The sequence below is a fragment of the Eubalaena glacialis genome, chromosome 12 (assembly GCF_028564815.1).
Source record: "Eubalaena glacialis isolate mEubGla1 chromosome 12, mEubGla1.1.hap2.+ XY, whole genome shotgun sequence".
Lineage (NCBI taxonomy): Eukaryota > Metazoa > Chordata > Mammalia > Artiodactyla > Balaenidae > Eubalaena > Eubalaena glacialis.
The window spans coordinates 44,038,033-44,058,135 of record NC_083727.1 but is presented as its reverse complement, the minus strand read 5'-3'; the positions used below and the strand labels follow the sequence as shown (position 1 = coordinate 44,058,135).

The following is a 20,103-nucleotide window of genomic DNA, read 5'->3' as shown; positions in this document are numbered from 1 at the left end:
CCTGACATCAAGTTGCTCAGGATTCCCATTGGTCTCTCTCGTTAAGACAGAAGTAATTGCATCCACTAACTGAGGGCAAAATCTCAAGTTCTAAACATGTCATGTGCTGTTTCCTCTATTTTGCTCTGAAAGAAGAGTTTTGCTGAGTCTTTGTCAAAATGGCTTCCACATTTGAAGTTATCGAAAAATATATATATTCAATAATATATATATATTGATCATACTGAGACATAGAAGTCTAGATATTTTAAGAGGTGGCTCATTACCCCTACATTAGCACAGGTCCCTGGAGTAGTGTAAATTACTTTCAATAACAGTTGGTTGCGTCTGCTTACCTAGCACTTCCTCTTCATATGCACCTTCCCCGCTGCTGCAGCCGACCTCACAGGATTCTCGCTATGGAAGACAGGTAGCATGCCAGTCAGCACAGCCTTTGTACTGCTTTTGCTGCTAAGCTTCAAGTAAATTTTGAAATATTAATGCCTGATATATAAGCATACCTGTATATCAAGTATTTCAGTTGTAATACTTAAGTTCCCATTTGCTAGTGGGATTAGAAGAACACTTCTCGATCTTTTTTGACGGTGTCCCAAATTCCAAAATACATTTAACAAAACAACTTAGTACACACATACATGTTGGGAAAAAAAGATTCTTGAAATGGTATTTTTTTCCCTGTTTTAACAGTTTTATTGAAATATATTTTACATAACCATAAAATTTGCCCATTTAAAGCACATAGTTCAGTGGTTTCTAATATATTCAAAGAGTTGTACAATCATCACTACAATCTAATTTTAGAATATTTTCATCCCAAAAAGGAATCTTGACCTGTGATGCAATCTTATATGTTCTATTCTATGTCATTTTATTGTGACTCTTTATTTAGTAAATTGATTTCATGACCCTCTAATGGGTGACACCCCACAATGTGACAAAATACTGAGCTCAACAGTGCAATTATATGTTTGCCATCTTAGTCAAAGGTTTAGTGAGTTAATAACCTAAAGCTCTAGCCTAAAATTATGCCTATTTATTTTGTATATCCATGTCTTCCTTGAAAAATTAAAAATGGGCTCTAAACTTTATAGTAACTAAACATTTCAATGGTTGTCTTAATGCCAACGTTAAATTTTAAGGTCTACAAAAACCTAATGATGATTAACATGTTTATCTCATTAACAGAAAACATAGAAAACATTTTGATGACTGAGAGATAAATTTCCTGCAACTTTTAACAGGTGCATTAACAATAGTTAATGGGGAGAGAAACTTGGAGAAAAGGCACACATCATAAAACTACAACACAATCATGATCAATCTTCCTGCTCTCATTCAGTTTACAATACCTAGGACAACATGCTATTGTTTCTCATGATAATAGTGGAAACCATGACACAATGCGTTTACTCTGAACACCCAGGTAGAGAAGGGCTGTAATTTGCAAATACTTAGCTGTCTCATGTTTGATCTGTGCACTCAAACGAAGTGGAGCCTGATAAGCCTAGGTTTGCTTAGTTAAGGATTAATTTAAATACTTCAGTTTGGGCTCAGGATTATTTAACTTAAGGGTTTAGTATACTTTTCACATCTTCTTTGCAGGTTTCAGTAAAATACATTCAACACATTCATTAACTGCAGAGAATAAATATACCAAGTGGGAGCAAAATTATCATTAACATAGGATTTTCTTTTCAAGAAAGAAAACTGAGGAAGAAGAAAGGAGATGGAATAATGTTTATTTGGAAATGTAGCTAGTCCTGACCTATCTAAGAGTTTAAATGTTTCATTTTGTTTACTTTGGTGAAGCTTGTATTTTTTTCCAGCTTTATTGAGATAAATGATTACCACCAAAGCATTAGCTAACACCTTCATCCCATCATATAATTACCATTTCTTTTTTGTGATGAGGACATTTAAGATCAGCTCTTTAGCAGCATTCAAGTACATAATACAGTGTTATTAGCTGTAATCACCATGCTGTACATTAGATCCCCAGAACCTGTTAATCTTATAACTAGAAGTTTGTACTCCAAGGAGTTTAAATGTTTTCTCAAGTGGAGGCAAAGCTATTGATTAGGATTTCCTTCTATCTCTCTCTCTCTCTCTCTCTCTCTCTCTCTCTCTCTGTGCCTTCCTCTCTCTCTCTGTAATCTAACATTAGACTTCAAATGAAATTATCCACTGTTTCTCAAGCTCAAGTTGCCTGGAGAGAATCTAAAGGAATTCGGATTTAAGAAATTCACAGAATCTGAGCTCACAGCCCCTGGATGGGGCATTTATACAGCATATTCCAGGCTACTGAGCTGCCATTCCCACTGCAGAAGCCAAGTTCATACTTCCCAGGGGCTGCACCAGTTTGCTGTCTCTGTTCTCATAGCAGTAAGACCATTTTTATCATCATCCCTCTGGCTCCATGCTTGTGTTTCCCAGACTGGCACACCTGCTGTCGGTGCCTTTCCTTATTCCTGTAGCACAAGGAGGACATGCCCCACCATCCTCCTGGGATGCCTCTACTGCAGAGTCTCCACACCAATTGTGGCTTCATCTCCTAAAAAATCATTCATTCACTCATCAAAAAATATTTATTGATACCTTTTATATGCCAAGCACTGTTTTAGGTTTTAAGGATATGGCAATGAATAAGACAGGCAAGTTCCCTGACTTCATGGAATTTACATTCTCTTAGAAGGGAAGAGACAATAATGGAGTAACAAACTTAAAAAATAAAATATGCTCAGATATGAAAAGCGCCATGAGGAAAATAAAACAAGTCAAAGGCAGACGGCATGACCAGACAGGAAGGGGACTAACTTTAGTGAAGGCAGTCAGGAAGAACCGTGCAGAGGTGGCCCTCAAGGCAAGACCTGAGGGATTAGAAGGAGCTGGCCTTGCAAAAATCTGGGCAAGGGCAAACACCTTGAGGCAGGAATGTGCCACGTATACTCAGAGAAGAGGGAAAGGCCAGTGTGGCCAGTACAGAGAACAAGGAAGAGGGGGCAAGATGAGGCAGGGGCGCCAGCAAACACTGGCAGTCTGTATTTTTTCTCAAATGGCAATGAGAAGCCATAAAAAGGTTTTTAGAACCTTTTAGATTAGGATAATCTAATTTGTGTTCTTCAGGGATAAGCCACCTTACTTGCTAACATCATTTTCCAAGTTATATTTTGCTAAGCTACCACTTGTAAAACTATTCCCTCCAAGGAAAATGTGGGCAGATTCCAAGCTTCCTAGGTTGAAGCATTGATGGTTGAGGAGTTTGATTTCCTAAAGGTGTGAGCAGCTGAGTTTAAAATCTCTCTCTCGGGATTCCCTGGTGGTCCAGTGGCTAAGACTATGTGCTCCCAATGCAGGGGGACCGCATTCGATCCCTGGTCAAAGGAACTAGATCCCACATGTTGCAACTAAGACCCGATGCAACCTAATTAATTAATTAATTAATTAATTAATTAATTAATTATCTCTATGTTTATCTCTACCTCCACCTCTATTGAGCATGTATTACTGTTCAGTTCTACATTATTTAACGTATAAAATAGCAAAATATAATAGAAAAGAATAGAATAATTATATGTTACAATAGAGAGAAAAGATGTACATTACATAAGCACAGACAACTGGGCAGCATACTGATGAACAGGGAACTACCACATTAGAAACCCAGTCCCGGGCTGCTTCAACGCTTGAGACACTTTAACTCTCTAGCTTCTAAACACAATCCTCCAGGGACTGTTTTTTTGGGTGCTTTTATTTTGGTCACATAAGAGAGTTCTCAGGCAGTCTTTTTTTTTTTTTTTTTTTAAATCTCAATCAGGAAAGAACTTTATCTATTTACATACAGGGCAAATTTTCTTCTCTGTTTTATCTCTTCTTAGCCAACTCAATCACCATCCACTCCCAAGGAAAAATCACTCAGGTACAGGGTTGCCACAGACTATTGAGAAAATATTCCAATTTATTTCTTTGTTTTTACTTTATTTTCCACTCAAAGGAAATTTTTCTATTTTACTAATGAATGACAATCTCTGTTTCGTCTTCAGGCAAGATAGGATAGTTCTGTTCTCTGGTTTCAAGGACATTTTAAATAGAATACAGCATAGATGTTAAAGTGAGATATAATGCAGTTTCATCATAAATACTTATTGTCAAATAAACTAAAATGAATTCTGAAGGGTATGGAATCCAGGACAGGGAAGTTTAGTTGAAGAAGATTGAGTAGGAAAAGATCAAAATCCCAAGGTCTTTCTGAAGGAAGAAGAAAGTCAAGCGCAGGAGAGGGAGCTCCTATGGGGAGGGAGACTGGGGGCAGGGATGGCGGGGAGGCGTTGATAAGAAGAGACCTGGGCACCAGTCTGCACAAGGTCCCTTATTGTCATAGCAGGAAGTAAATTAATTAAAATTAAAATGTTAAAAAGCTGTGTTTCAAATTGTTGTTGAAAGAGTTTGCTGAATAAGGAAGAAAATTGTAACTAAAGGGATCTCTTCTTTTTTTTTTTTAACATCTTTATTGGAGTATAATTGCTTTACAATGGTGTGTTAGTTTCTGCTTTATAACAAAGTGAATCAGCTATACATATACATATATCCCCATATCTCCTCCCTCTTGCGTCTCCCTCCCACCCTCCCTATCCCACCCCTCTAGGTTGTCACAAAGCACCGAGCTGACCTCCCTGTGTAAAGGGATCTCTTCTAATGCATTGTATTAATGACAGCGCATAGGCTTTATGGGGAAGAAATGAAATCAGCAGAGATGAAGGTAGTCCTCCATGTGCCTTTTCCTCTCGTCCTGCCACCCTCTCCCACCCAGGCTTCAGGAATCAGAACCTTTCAAACCAGATTAGAGTAATATACATGTATATATGTGAATGTGTGTGTGTGCATACACACATCTATGCATTTTATGTATGCACATAGATATATAAAGCACAGCAAATACTTATGTCAAAATGGAATTATACAGTCATTTTTATAGCCAGAGTAGAGCACTCCCAGGAAGAACATTTCTGTGCATTAAGAAGGACTCAGTTTTCTTCATTCTTATTTTAACAGCTTTTTAAGGACAAGAGAGAAAGACATGGGGTTTAATGACATGTTTTTTGTAAGTGACTGACACTCACCTCACAAACAGCAGCATAGGTATCATTCTGCATAGAAAGAAAAGGAAAGTAAAATTATTGAAAATCTCTAAAGTTGTAAATAATTTTAATGACACTTAGCTAGGCGTTTCTTCCAAATTAATTTCTTGCTCCACCACTGACAAAATAATCAATAAAAAAATATCAGAAGCAAGGGAGCCCATAGATGGGCCTTCCATCCAGGAAGGCTGCTGTACAAACAGCTATAAAAATTATGCTGTTTGCATCATTGGAGAAACAGGGATACATGATGTCTACTAAAAAATCCCAGTCAGTTAAGAGGTAATCTGTCATGGACCAGGTTAGAGAATGAAGAGGTGTTGGCAGGTGCCTGGGGAGACAGAACCTGAAATGAAAACCACCAACAGCTCTGGCTAGGAAAGGCCGGCGGGTTCCTCTGCCCAGACTGGCCACTCCAGCGTCCACTCTGCTTCCTGGACTGTTACTGGCAACAAATGGTACTTCCCATTCACTCACTCGGCAAGTGCGATCTGAGCACCTGCTACAAGCCCTCACTGTGTTCAGTGCAAGGGACACAGTGTGAACAAGACAGAGAGGATCCTGCCTTGATGGGCTTACATGTCGGCAAAAGATACTAAACACATAACTAGACAAATAATGATATAAATTGACGTTTGGACAGAGTGCTACCAAGGAGAAGGAAAAGTGTTTTTAGAGTGTGTAATAATTCCCAAGTGCAGACAGCACCTGCTCCATCTTTTGGTAAATTCCATTCTATGAAGCACACGGTCACAAGCATGAGAGTGGGCGTTAAGTGACTCCCATAGCGGAGATCTGTGAAGACACACTATATAAGAAAAGCTATGAGGACTGTACATAAGGAGATGTTAATGATGGATTTAAATCTCAATGCTATAATTTGAGTCATTAATAGAAAATGATATTACCTAAAGTTATCATGATCCTAACTGATTTAATCTCTGACGTGAACAACCTGAACAAAGCGACCCGTTTTTTCTTTTTTTTAATAAATTTATTTATTTATTTATTTATTTATTTTTGGCTGCATTGGGTCTTCGTTGCTGTGCGCGGGCTTTTCTCTAGTTGCGGCGAGCGAGCGAGGGCTGCTCTTTGTTGTGGTGCGCGGGCTTCTCATTGCAGTGGCTTCTCTTCTTGCGCAGCACAGGCTCTAGGCACACAGGCTTCAGTAGTTGTGGCGCGTGGGCTCAGTAGTTGTGGCTTGTGGGCTCTAGAGCGCAGGCTCAGTAGTTTTGGCGCACGGGTTTAGCTGCTCCGCGGCACGTGGAATCTTCCCGGACCAGGGCTCAAACCCGTGTCCCCTGCATTGGCAGGCGGATTCTTAACCACTGCGCCACCAGGGAAGTACGTGACCCATTTTTAAATTACAAAATTCTTAGCCATGAGATTGGAGTAATTATAGTGTAACAGGCACTATCCCTAGCAGGGAGATTCGATTATTATCCTCATTTATCGATAAGGAAAAAAAAGTACCAAGGGTGAAGTACCTTAACAAAGTCACACACTAATTGGCAAAGCCAGGATAAATGAAAAATGAAAAATAAAGTATTGGGGATGTATTTCCTATACAAAGTGGAGTAAACCCAGGTGTTTGTGCCCTCTGGGTTAGATTGCTACCATGTTCCCTGAAGAGAAACTGAACATGACCTAGGACCCTGTTATCCAAAGTGTGGTCTGGAAACAACAAGCATTGCATCACCTGGGAGCTTGTTACAGGTGCAAAATTTCAGGTCCTGCCCAAAACCTACTGAATCAGAATCTGCATTTTAGCAAGATCCCTGATATTTGCATATTAAAATTTGAGAAATACAGGGCTAGGAAATTTAACAAATACCTAACATTCTACTAAAAGGCCTTTATAATTTGGAGCAACTGGTCATCTCTGGGTTCCATGGTTTGCATTAACTTCCCTCCATCTCCAGTTGCATTAATAATGTTGATCTCATTTTTTCTATTACTATGTATTACTCATACTTTTGCTTTAGAGTCAAACAAACTAATCGAAAGCCAATGGAAGCTGAAATGGGAATCTTCTTGGAGAACGTTTCTCTTAAGGGAAACATTAGTATCAAAACAGAAACATAATTAATACTTACACACTTTAAAGTACAGTTTTCCTGATCTGCAGAGTTCCAAAAATGACATCCTTGGATGCACTACAAGAGACAATAAGAGACAATGATGACTGAAGAAGGATGATTTTTTCTTGTCACCCGAAAGTGCAAATAGTGACATGAAGTTTTTCTGAAATAGAAATCTACCAAGGAATCTGTGGCCTCACAAGGATCAGGACCTTTGGAATTCTAAACAGAGCTGTCATATTTACAGGCAGACAGGGCTTGGTGTGGCTCAGGGTTGCTGAGTGGAGTCCAGCCTGGGGTGGGCAGACCTAGATCCCAGAGAGCACCTGACCTTCAGGGAACGCACTGTCCATTGGGTGCTTGGCAGCAGGTTAAGTCCAGGACAGCGTGGCATCAAGCATATTATATAGGTCAATGGGGTATCCTCACACAACAAGCAAAAAACAAAGCTGGGGACTGAAACAGAAGGCAGCCCATCAAAACCTAAGTAGGTGGACAGTTTGGGAAGTCAGCTGCCCACTAGCTGGCTTTCACCCCTTAGCTGTGCTGAAAACCTGCTTGCAGAGCTGCCCTGGCCTCCTACTGAACAGATTCAGCCAGCTCCTCCTTCCCTTACCTGGTTTGTCTGTGCCTGTGATTGTGTTGACCTTTCTGTCCACAGACCATGATGACACCTAGAGCACACCTTTTTCTCAGTTCCTTCTGCTTTGCCATCTCTTTTTTCCTCTCCTTACTCCTTCTGTGTTTGTGTCCTATCCTCAACTTTTTCTCTTCTCACTCTTCAAGTTCTCCAAGTGAACTCATCCCCCACCTCACCTTCAACCTTCCGAGGTGTCAATAACCCCCAAATGTGAACCTCAGCTGAGACTCCTTCCAGAGCTCCAGACACAGATTTCCAATTGCTCATTAGTTATCTCCATTTAAGTCCCTACAAATACCTCAAATTCAGCAAATGAAACATCAAATTCCTCACTTTCTACCCTCTAATTTGCTCTCTCTCCTGTGTTTCCCATTAATATGCTTCAATCTTCTGAGCTTCCCGAGCCAGGAACCAGGGTGGCTTCTCTTTCTGCCATCCCCTTGCCCCATGGACAATCCATCATCAAGTCCTATTGACTCACTCCTTCGTTACCTGGACTCTCTCTGGGTTCCTCGCTCACTCACTGCCCTTGCTTTTCTGTGCCTGCCACCGCTTGCCAACAGCCTCATGAGGGACCTCTCTTGTTTCCACACTTGGAGTGATCTTTTTAAAACAAAACCTAATCATACCCTTCTCTTACCTAAAACTTTGTGTGTCACTGAAACCAAATTACCAACATGGTACTCACAGCTCTCCACCACGTGGGCCTGCCTAGCTTGCCAACCTCTTCTACCTGCCATCTCTGCACACACGCCCTGTCCTCCAAGCAAGCTGAAATCCTCCTCTTCTCCTGCACCAGTCAAGCTCTCTGAAACCTCTGTTTCTTGGCACAAAGGGCTCCCTCTGACCGGTGTACCTTTCCCCTCTAGTCCATCTTTCTAGTTTTAGCCATGCAGGCAAGCAAGTGCTTTTCCTCTTGTGTATTCTCTTTGCTCCTCCCACACACTGCTGATCTGACTCTCGCATGGCTGTCTGGCAGTGGTTTTATGCATGCGTCTGTCTCTCCTACAAGGTTGAGAGACCTTGTAAAACAGAGACCCTATTTTACTCATTCTTAAGTCTCTACTACCCAGCACAGTGTCTGGTTTAGACTTACACTTGGAGCCCCTAAACACTTGTTGAGTAAATGGATACAGGTGCAGAATAGTGATAAAACCATAAATGTAATTATTAGAAGAACCAGCGGAGACTATCTAATCCAACCCTCTCAGAATACACATACTTTAGTAGTTTTAACTACATCTCAGAAATTTTAAGGAATTTGCCCAAAGCCACACAGCAATGTAGAATCAAAATCATGGTCATGGCTTGGTCCTGTGCTCTTTCCACTTCAACACACTGTTCCTGAACTCATGTTTGAATACTCTGTGATTCAGACTTCTCGCTGTTTTCCATCCAGCTTCCTCCATCAGGCACAAATAAATGAGCTTTTACTTAGGAATTATTCTATGGTAATCAAACCTGACCATTGTCCCTTTTTTATCAATGCAAACACTATAAAGTCCCAGGCGGTGGAAGCGATTACTCACCGGTTCACTCAGATTGTATGGTGTGCTGACATCAAGCTGTCTGCCCTGAAATGAAGAAGGAAGGAGTGAACACCCCTATCAATCTTGTGTTCAGTATAACTACCACACCTTTTTTTTAAAGCTTCCTGGAGTAGTGTTGCCTCCTCAGTGTTTTCTAACTGTAAAGTAAGGAGCCAACTGTTTTAAAGTTGTTAAATCAGTCATGAAACCAGACAAATTGCCAGTGCAAATTAACAGGCATACCTTGGAGATATCGCAAGTTCAGTTTCAGACCACCGAAACAAATGGAATCACACAAATTTTTTGGTTTCCCAGTGCATATAAAAGTTATGTTTGCACTACAGTAGTCTGTTAAGTGTGCAATAGCACTATGTTTAAAAAAAAAATGTGCATACCCTAATTTAAAATACTTTATTCCTAAAAAATGTTAACCATCATCAGACAACACAAGGTTGCCACAAATCTTCAATTTGCAAAAAACTGCAATATATGCAGAGTGCAGTAAAACGAAGTATGCCTGTCTAAGATGTAATGCTTAAGGACTCTGCAAAAGTGATAAAGGTGGGAGTCGGGGTGTAGCTAAAAGGAGTAGTTAAGAACAATGGAGAGGTTCTACATAGTATTAAATAAGCCTGTGAATTAGTCAATTAATCAAGGACTGCTGGATTAGAGATGAATTATGTTTGCATTTTTCTTTCTTATTTTTTTAAGAGACTGAAACAACCATTGACTGCGTTTAATTAACATTATATAACAGACTATACAAAAAATACATTCATATTCCAACCTAACTCTGTATACATTTGCATTCATTACACACAAAGTAAAAATGTGGGTATTTCCCTAGGCAAGATTTTTCAAGGTGTATCTCTTCCTTGTGTTTCCGTATTTATTATTTTGGATTTTTCTTTTTTGATAATGGGAAAAACTATTTTCCTCCATCCAAGAAATCGCTTCCAATATAGAAATCATTAGTGAGCTTGGATATGAAATTCAGAAATGGGAAAATGAAGTCATAAGCTAAACATACTATTTGATCATGAGATTAATAACCTGAAGCCCAGAAACAACTTGATTTTGTTCCTTATGAAGTCTCATGTACTAATATGAACAGTATTTCTTTTTTTTTTAATTTTTTTTATTTACTGGCTGCATTGGGTCTTCGTTGCTGCACGCGGGCTTTCTCTAGTTGCAGCGAGCGGGGGCTACTCTTTGTTGCGGTGCACGGGCTTCTGATTGTGATGGCTTCTCTTGTTGTGGAGCACGGGCTCTAGGCACGCAGGCTTCAGTGGTTGTGGCATGCAGGCTCAGTAGTTGTGGCTCGTTGGGTCTAGAGCTCAGGCTCAGTAGTTGTGATGCACAGGCTTAGTTGCTCCGCAGCATGTGGGATCTTCCCAGAGCAGGGCTCGAACCCGTGTCCCCTGCATTGGCAGGTGGATTCTTAACCAGTGTGCCACCAGGGAAGTCCCTGAACAGTATTTCTTAATTCTCATGGCTATGCAGTATTTGGGGTTTATATAGCCAGTCACTCTCCAACTCTTTAGCAAAGGGATTTTCAGAAGTTCTGGTAACAAAGGAGTTAATGGAATGGCATTACTATTAAAAGATTTATGCTAACCAGGTGTTTGAGTTGGTTGAAAAGTCAACCATTTAACATATAACCATTCTGTTGTACATACTGTACCACCAGAAGACAGATGAAATAGTTTTGTATAAAACTATGGTTTTGGGCTTCCCTGGTGGCGCAGTGGTTAAGAATCTGCCTGCCAATGCAGGGGACACGGGTTCGAGCCCTGGTCTGGGAAGATCCCACATGCTGCGGAGCGACTAGGCCCGTGAGCCACAATTGCTGAGCCTGCGCGTCTGGAGCCTGTGCTCCGCAACAAGAGAGGCCGCGATAGTGAGAGGCCCGCGGACCGCGATGAAAAGTGGCCCTCACTTGCTGCAACTAGAGAAAAGTCCTCGCACAGAAACGAAGACCCAACACAGCCATAAATAAATAAATAAATAAAATTAAAAAAAAAAAAAAACTACGGTTTAAAAAAAATAAGGGTAATGAAAAAAACATTGTGTTCAAATTTTCTTGAGTAAATTGCCAACCACGTGACCCGGAGAATGCCACAATGTCCTGATACCAGCAACTCACTTAAATTGTCTCATGCAGAGACAAAGGTGGTACTGGGGGCTTTAAAACATAAATAGAGGATATGCATACCCGAAACAGATTGATGACCATGCTAATCACGTATACAATTATATGTGTCATGTGCAAAAACTCATTCAAAGGACTCCAAGGTTATGGTGGCCTATACCATCATACTTAGAGACTTTCAGTTTGTCTGAATAATGACTTTAAGACTGTTAACCCTGTCGCCTTCGCACTATTTCGCTGGAAATCCTGCCTGTTTGGGAAAACTGTGGTTTTTCAGGCTTACAGTCTGGAGCTTGCTTTATACAAACTAACCACTAAAAATGGGGGTGGGGGGCTTTTCGTGAAATGAGCATTATAGGAACTAACCTCTGGGTTAAATACTACAATCATTCACAGGTGGGATTAACGGGGTTTTGTAACTTTCCATGAAGGGATTTACATATGCCTAAAAGAAGCCACTGCTGAAACAGGTGTTTTTTCCCCTTTGGGGTGGGGGTGGGGCATTAGGGGGTTGGGTGTGCAATTTTCACTAAGCAGGGAAGTAACCACATCTGTTCATGGTTACAGAGCTGTTGTGCTTTTTGTTTAGTAGGTCAACGTACAGTCGTCACCTTAATTTGCATCTGGGCCTATCACGCAAGGACCATTGCCTCACAGAAGGTTTTAATCAAAGCAGCCACACCAACAAAAGACATCCTGGTCAGAATTATTCTCGAAACCTCATTTTGAACTGTTGCTTTTTCAGAGATTCAGCAAATTTCATGATAAGCCACTTAGCAAAGTGTTCACATATAATGCGGCGATATTTACAAAAAAAATAATCTTCTGTCACCAGGTCCTTTAAAATGCCAAATATCCATAGTTAAATAAAGAGCAGTGCTACATTTTCAATCAGTCTGCCATGAAAACTTAAAGCACAGAGTCTAAAACTGAGCTGCTCTTTAAAAGACTTCTCTACTCATACCCCTATAACCTGGATGCTAACCTTCCCAAAAAATTTTAAAGATTTTCTTTCCATCCTTTTGAGCTTCCCATAAACATAAGGACCGTAAGTATTGTTTAGTATTAAGCTTTTTTTGTTGTTGTTAGTTTCTGCTTTATAACAAAGTGAATCAGTTATACATATACATATGTGCCCATATCTCTTCCCTCTTGCATCTCCCTCCCTCCCACCCTCCCTATCCCACCCCTCTAGGTGGTCACAAAGCACCGAGCTGATCTCCCTGTGTAGTATTAAGCTTTTGAGTATCTGTATCCATCTTCCTGCTCTACTCTTGGATCTCACAAATGAAACGACTTGTAGGTGACTACTAGAGCCTGCTACTGTAAAATGAAACAGAAAACCACCCATTGTCATCAAGAGTTACTAGATTCCCCTCTGGCTTTCTCATGAATCACCAAGTTAAATGTACAGTCACAACCCAGAAATTTCTAGATTGTTCACAAATGCCCAATAGGTCAAGCGTGGTGCATGTTTAACAGCATTTCAGTTGAAGACCATCCTCTCTTCATTCACACAGTCACAGCATCATCTTTTTTTGCCAATAGTTCATTGAAGTCAGGGTGTTTTTTTTTCTTAGAACAAACCAAAACTAAAGTCTCATTTCTCTCATAGATAGATACGAGATTGATGTTAATTTTTAAAAGCCCAATTTGCAGACACATTCTAGGCTTTACACGGAAGCAGTGTGTATGTACACATGTGTGCAAGCAAGTGCAGCAGCTGCCATGTGTCAAAATGGGGATCAGGCCTTCTAGCCCTGCCTGATGGCATATGGCATTTTTCTTTTTTAAAAGCAGTCTCATTAAGAACAGAGAAAAATACAAATTCAGAATTTTGCATATAGTAAAACAACAGATTACTCTGTTTATTTCTCACATTTTCACAAATTTTAAGAACTTTTTTGCGCTGGAGGAAAATAAAAGAAATGGAAACTAAGGTGGGAAAAGTCTATAAATTGTCCATCCTCTCCCTGGTCACTTTTGAGTGGAGTCCTTCATGAACAGAAGGACTTACAAAGGATGGCAATGCTGAGTCTATGATAATCAGATATGCACCCGAATAGTCTTACATGGATATGATCTAATCGTCAACCTGCCTCACTCATTGACTTAGAATTATAGGCAGAGGAAAAGTAAGTGAATATTTTTAGTAACTCTAATTGGTACTGACCAGAACCTCCCCTTAAAAGTTGCTGAATTTGAACCATTGAATTGGAGAGGTGATTAATTCAGGAAGGAGCACGCCATCTGTCCTGGGCTGACCCAGCACTACAAGCAAGATACGTTCCAAGAGACAATCGAAAATCTAAACGGGCTTGGGAGGTGGCTTAAGCGTCTGTTGTGGCCTTCCAAACAGTCTGTGCTTTTCAGAGGGAAGAGAAAAGGCGGCCATTACTGAGTTCATGGAGCCCTCTCTCTCCCTTCCACGTAAGCACCATCCATTTTGCTCTCCACTCTCTCCAGCATCTAGAACAGTGCCAGAGGCATAATGAGTGTTCAATAACTATACGCTGAAGGAATAAATCCATGAATTCAACATGGCCTACTACTCAGGAATGGTCCAGAAGTCATGTCTCTTGGAAACATCATCTGGTGACCTAGCATCGTGGGGGTTTACTTGAGAAGTAATCAGACACAGGAACCAAAGGACAAATGTTGACTTTTTTCCTCTCATTTGATGTGTAAATAAAGATTCCTCTAATCTCCATTCCCTAACCACTTGTATTTGTAGGGAAAGGAGAAGAAGACTTAATATTTTTTTGTTTTTAGATAATAAGTACATAGAGAGTAAGAACTGTATCTTTTAGGTTAACTGTGCAACCACATGCTTCACAGTTCTTTGTTTTCATAATTTTGTTCAAAATGAAGCCTTTGATTCCCCTTTGTGTGACTGAAACACAACCATACACAACCAAGTGTAAGATGGTGAATTTGCAATTGAATTTTCTCCTACCCCTTCAAAAAACTCAGGGTTAGCTCATAAAAGCAAAAGGGTGGATGCTGGGTAGTTTTTAAACTATAAAACAACAGATGTTTCTTGATGACCATAAAGTCACATTGTAACTGTGTTAAGTCCTTCTGTCGGCAGCTCTCAAAATTAAGTTTAACAGGCTGAATGGCGTGCCCATAAATGGTCTTGGGCAAGGTAGCTTCCTGAGTTGGGTCTAGGGGGTTCTGATGAAGCAGATTTGTCAACACTCTTTCCTGATCTCCACTCCCTCTCCATCCCCTTCCTCCTCATTATCACAGCTAACATTAGTGAGTGATTCCCACGTTCCAGCCACTCTTCTTGGTGTTTTACACTGTCTTATTGAACGTCCCAACAACCCTATTCAACAGGTACTATTGTTAATTCCATTGTGCAGCTGAGACCCAGGGAAGTTTTGTAAATTGTCCAAGAGTTAGGATTTGAATAGGGCACTAGTTGCCTCCAGAGCCTGTGCTCTTAACCAAAGCACGGATGCCGCCTGTAATCTGCACCAAATTCCTCACGTTGGAGTTAGGATCCTCGTCGTGTAACTTAGTTCCACCTGCTCCAATTACCTGCTTGAAAGACACAATCCCAGTCCCGGATCTTAAAAACTCAACCCAACACCTACTTCTTGGCACAAGCTTTTCTATCTTGCCCACCTCAGCCGGAACTAATTTCATTCTTTACTTCCTACCCTAATAATGAAACAGAGCAGAATGATCTGTATTTTAATCCCACATATGATATTTGCTCCTGATGGGATCTTTTGAAAGTTACCTATGCTGTTTAAACTTAGTATTCTCATCTGAAACATAAGTAGGATAATATTAATAAACATAAAGTTCTGTGAGGATTCAATTAAATCACATATTCATTATTATAGTACAGTGCCAGGCACTTAGAAATCTAATATTATGTGCAAATTTGCTATAAACAGCCTTTTGCAGACATATCGTTAGTTATGCAATAATCTCTTCAGATAAATTTCTTGATGTTCAGTGTTAAAAGTATATTTTCTCTTTTAATTTTGACATTTATTAACCCACTGTTTTCTAGAAATCTATCAACTTACATCCTAACCAACAGCACATGAAAGTCCCAGCTTATCCAAACTTGGCCAACTGTAAAATTTTTTATCTCTGCCAATCTGATAGAAGAAAATTGATAATTCATTTTTTCTGTGCAACTCTATGGTTGCTGTGAGATTGAACATTTTTCACATGTTTGTTAACCATTCATAGTTCTTCTTTTTTAAAGTAAGTCTTCATGTTCTAAACTTAATTTAAATACTCATATATATATACATATATATATATGTATATATGAGTTGGTAAAATTGTGTTTATCATACGTAAAGCTTTTTTCCATTCTTTGGCTTTGTTTTTATTGTCTTCCCTTTAGTGTCATATAGTTAGTTTCTAAGCAGTTGAATTTATTAATAATTTCTTTTAGTGATCCTGGATTTTTGAAGCAGGCTTCTTAAGGCATTCCCACTCCAAGATTATAGAAATATTCATCCCTAATTTATTCTAATATTTTTATAGGATGAGGTCTTGTTTTGTTTTGGTTTTGCTATTTGTCTGTTTGTATTTAAATCATATCTTTTTTTAAATGCCTCCTGGAATTTATTTGAATCTGGTAGTGATGTAGGAGTTGGATTTTTTTTAAACTTTTTTTTAAAGAAAGAAGTACTGTACTTTTTACTTTATTTTTTTAAAGCAGCTTTAGGTTTACAGCAGAATTGAGATTATTAAGGTACAGAGATTTCCCATAAACTCCCTTTCCCCACACATGCATAGCTTCCCCATTATCAACACCACTCACCAGAACAGTACATTTTTTAGTAAGGACGAACGTACATTTGCATAATCATAATCACCCGAAGTCCACATTTTACCTTACCTTCACTCTTGGTGTTTGGACAAAAGTATAATGAGATATATCCATCATTATGATATCAAAACCATACAGAGTATTTTCACTGCTCTAACAATCCTCTGTGTTCTACCTGTTCATCTCCCCCTAGCCCAACGCCATTCCTCTCAACCCCTGATCTTTCCAGTATCTCCATAGTTTTGCCTTTTCCAGAATGTCATACAGTTGGAATCATACAGTATGCAGCCTTTTCAGATTGGCTTCTTTCACTTAGTAATATGCATTTAAGGTTCCTCCATGTCTTTCATGGCTTGATAGCTCGTTTCTTTTTAGCTTTGAATAATATTCCATTTCCTGGATTGCCGCAGTTTACCTATTCTTTCGCCTGCTGAAGGAAGGAGTTATTTTTCATTCTAAATGGATGACCCCACTTTGGTTTGAAGTATCATCTTTATCATATTCCCCACTCCCTTATGTACATGGTATTGTTTCTGGAGTGTATTCTGTTTTACTGGCTTGTCTATTCCTGTACCAGTACAAATTGTGCTAATTTCTGGATATTTTATGGAATTTTTCGATTATGGTTTTGTTCCATTATCTTGTTATACAGTTACATATTGACATACAAGAAAGGTATTGATGTTAGTACATTTTTTTAAACAGGACAACCTTCTGAATCCTATAGTTTCTAATAGTCTTTTTTTGAATTGAGTTGATACTTGTAAAAGAGCACTTCTGAACACTAGTTCCTCAGCTGTTGGGATTTGCTACTCAAAAAAAGAGTTTTGTTGCCAAAGAAGATCAGAAAATTGTGATTAAACAAAGCCATTAATATGCGGTTGTGACCTGTGGATCTACAAAAAGAGGGTATGGCAAAAAGCATTTCCATAAATTATTTGACCATGAATCTCTTTTGTTTCTTTTTCATAAAGGATCTCACAATACTAGTGTTCTGAAGAACATTATTTTTTGTTCTCTGCAGCACATGGCATATGTAATTTTAAAATATCAGGTCAATTAATACACTCAACTAATACACACAGATTCCTCCATTAATGTAAAACCCATGCTCAAGCATAGAACCCTGATTTGTGCATTTTGGGACAGCAATTCTAACATTCCTTTGCACAAGACTCTTTTGTTTCTTTTTAAAAGACAAAGATGCCTCAATATCAAGAACCACCCAGTGAGAATAATATAATATACATCCAATTAGAGTCTCAGAAGGCAAGAAAAGGATATAGTAGAGACAACCTTTTGAGAAATGATGACTAATAATTTTCTAGAAATGTTGAAATACATGAATTAGCAGTTATAGGAAGTATGTTGTATACCCAGCATGATAAAGCAAAAAAAATTTTAATTTAAAAGAAAAAAAAAGGACCACCCAGTGAAACCGAAGATGACCTTCATAGCAAAAATCCAGGCTAAAAAGGATAGCACAGAAAAAAATTCAAACAGTGAAATAAACTCGAGCACTTTTCCTATCTTTCCTCTGACCCATGGCTCCGTTCACTGTTCTTGCACCGAGCTTTTGTCCCCCCAGCCCCTTGTGGGAGGCCCAGATGGGGGACATGATTACTGTCAGATTGGCAGACTGGGTCTTCTGCCACTGCCGCATCAGCTGTGCCTTTCTCTGTAGGTGCTGAGTGGAAGGTAACTCGGCAAAGGACAGACTGTCTACTCCTCCTGCCAAACCCTGAAATCAAGGAGCCCACACACAAAAATAAGACAAAACTAAGCTTAGCTAAAAAATAAAATAAATAGAATAATAGAAACAACCAACATCAGTTTTGATAGTAGGGAAATTAATAAACAAATTATAGTGGTACATTCATATGATGGAATATTCTAAATATATTAAGGATCCTGTTTCCATAAAAACTTCAGGGTATAGGGGAAAACCCACCATGTAATGCTCAGTGAAAAAGCTGGGTACACAACTGTGCGAAAAATTATATACATATTTGAGGAAAAACACTGAAAGAAAATGCAATCATAGGTTAATAGTGGTGGAATTATAGGATTTTTTTCTTTTATTCTTCTCTAGCTCTTCTCTATCTTATAAATATTTTACAATGAATATGTACTGTTATAATCAGAGAAAAATTTTTAATTTTTTAATAAAGAAAACATTTAATAGTCCCATTTTTCCATGTTTAAATTTAGATTACAACTGTAAAAACCTAAAGCACACAATTCTACATTCGTAGCAGTGAAGTCTTCAGCAAAGATTTATATAAAATACCAAACTTTTTAAAAAAAGTGCTACTAACCATAGTAAGCCTAAGTAGTGTTTTAAACTATAGTTTAAATTAAACCAAGAGTGTAACACAAATATGTTTCTTTTTTATTCTACCACAGACTTCTATCTCCAATACCTTAGCATAATAGTGAATATTGTATTTAGTACCTTTATTATTTTTAAAAGTATGACTATAAGTATTGTCACATGTAAGCTATCATGCTATTTCCTTTGTCTTTAGATAAGAAGAGTGCATCTTTCCCTGGCTAGAATGTATTTGGATTTTAAAGTTGGTTCAGTGACTGTTTTAAGCACAACTAAGTCAAAATAACTGAAAAGATATGAAACACTATATATAGGAGGAATGACACCCAGAAATGAGAAGGAAATCATAAATGTCCAGCAAAACTCACCAAAAGAATTACAAATACACAGATAGAAAGGAATTTACAAACAATTCTGTCTTTTAGTAATAATTGTTATATATAAATATATAATACATAAAATAATATATACATATATAATAACTAATAGTAAGATTAAATGTTCTCTATGGCACCTACATCTGCTTCCCTCATCATCCACCTCCCAATACAATCATCCATCCACAATATAAATAGTACTGCTGTCTGCAATTAGAAGGCATTGCCCTGTGGCCGAAACTATTTCATGCTTCAAGACAAATATAAATAATTTTGTAATAAATGAGTTTAACTGATATTTTTTAAGGTGTGCAAAATTGATTTTATTTAAGCCTCCTTTCCCCGAAACCCATGCCCCCCCTGCAAAAAAAAAAGATCTATGAACAGATAACTTAAAGAAATAAAGTAGCTCTGCCCTACCTTCTGTAATGACTAATGTTCCTAACTTATTTTGGAAAAAGAATCTTTCTTGCCTTGCTACCAACTTCTCATGAGAAAACTTCTCATAAAGATAAAATAATTCAAGCATTTGTAACAAGCTGAATTCTACATGTTCTAATTTCTACAAAGACAAATATTAGACCAGGAAAACTTACCAGGTTAGTTACACATGACTTCAGGCAGCTGTTTAAAATTGTACACTGTACCACAGAAATCCATATGCAGCCAAGAGTCACAAAATTGACAAGTTTCAGAACAAGCCAGTAAATGTCCTTCATCACTTCACCAATGGCGGATTCTTAGATGAACTTTCTTCTCATTTTCTCCATTTAGCTATCTGAATTCTTTGGGTTTCATCACTTCAGTTGAAAGAGTGGCTGGTGGATTTTTTGGGTTTGTTTTGATGCGTTGGAATATCTTTGCCTTTTAAAATAGTGTTTAGACCTTTGAATCCTGGATAGCTTGTATCATTCCCATAACAACTATTTCATAACGTAGCTTCCTTTTACTCCCATAAAGAAAGTCACCCACTGCGTAAAGGTTAGGTCTTAGGAGAGCGCTTCACATGGAAAGTAAACAAAGTAGAGAACGCAAATTGCATTTCAGCAA

The 20,103-nt window shown here is 38.7% G+C and overlaps 1 protein-coding gene across 2 annotated transcripts in view; it reads right to left on the bottom strand.

The window, feature by feature from the left end:
- ROS1 (ROS proto-oncogene 1, receptor tyrosine kinase) overlaps positions 1 to 19,772 on the bottom strand; it is a 111,873-nt gene extending 92,101 nt beyond the window's left edge. For both annotated transcript variants that reach the window (XM_061207014.1, XM_061207013.1), the window contains exons 1-5: positions 19,650 to 19,772; positions 9,386 to 9,430; positions 7,232 to 7,291; positions 5,118 to 5,144; positions 336 to 396 (exon numbers count right to left, since the gene is read on the bottom strand). In XM_061207014.1, coding sequence (XP_061062997.1) covers positions 336 to 396; positions 5,118 to 5,144; positions 7,232 to 7,291; positions 9,386 to 9,430; positions 19,650 to 19,772 — 316 coding nt within the window. The remainder of the gene's footprint in view (positions 1 to 335; positions 397 to 5,117; positions 5,145 to 7,231; positions 7,292 to 9,385; positions 9,431 to 19,649) is intronic.
- Positions 19,773 to 20,103: the final 331 nt, after the last annotated feature.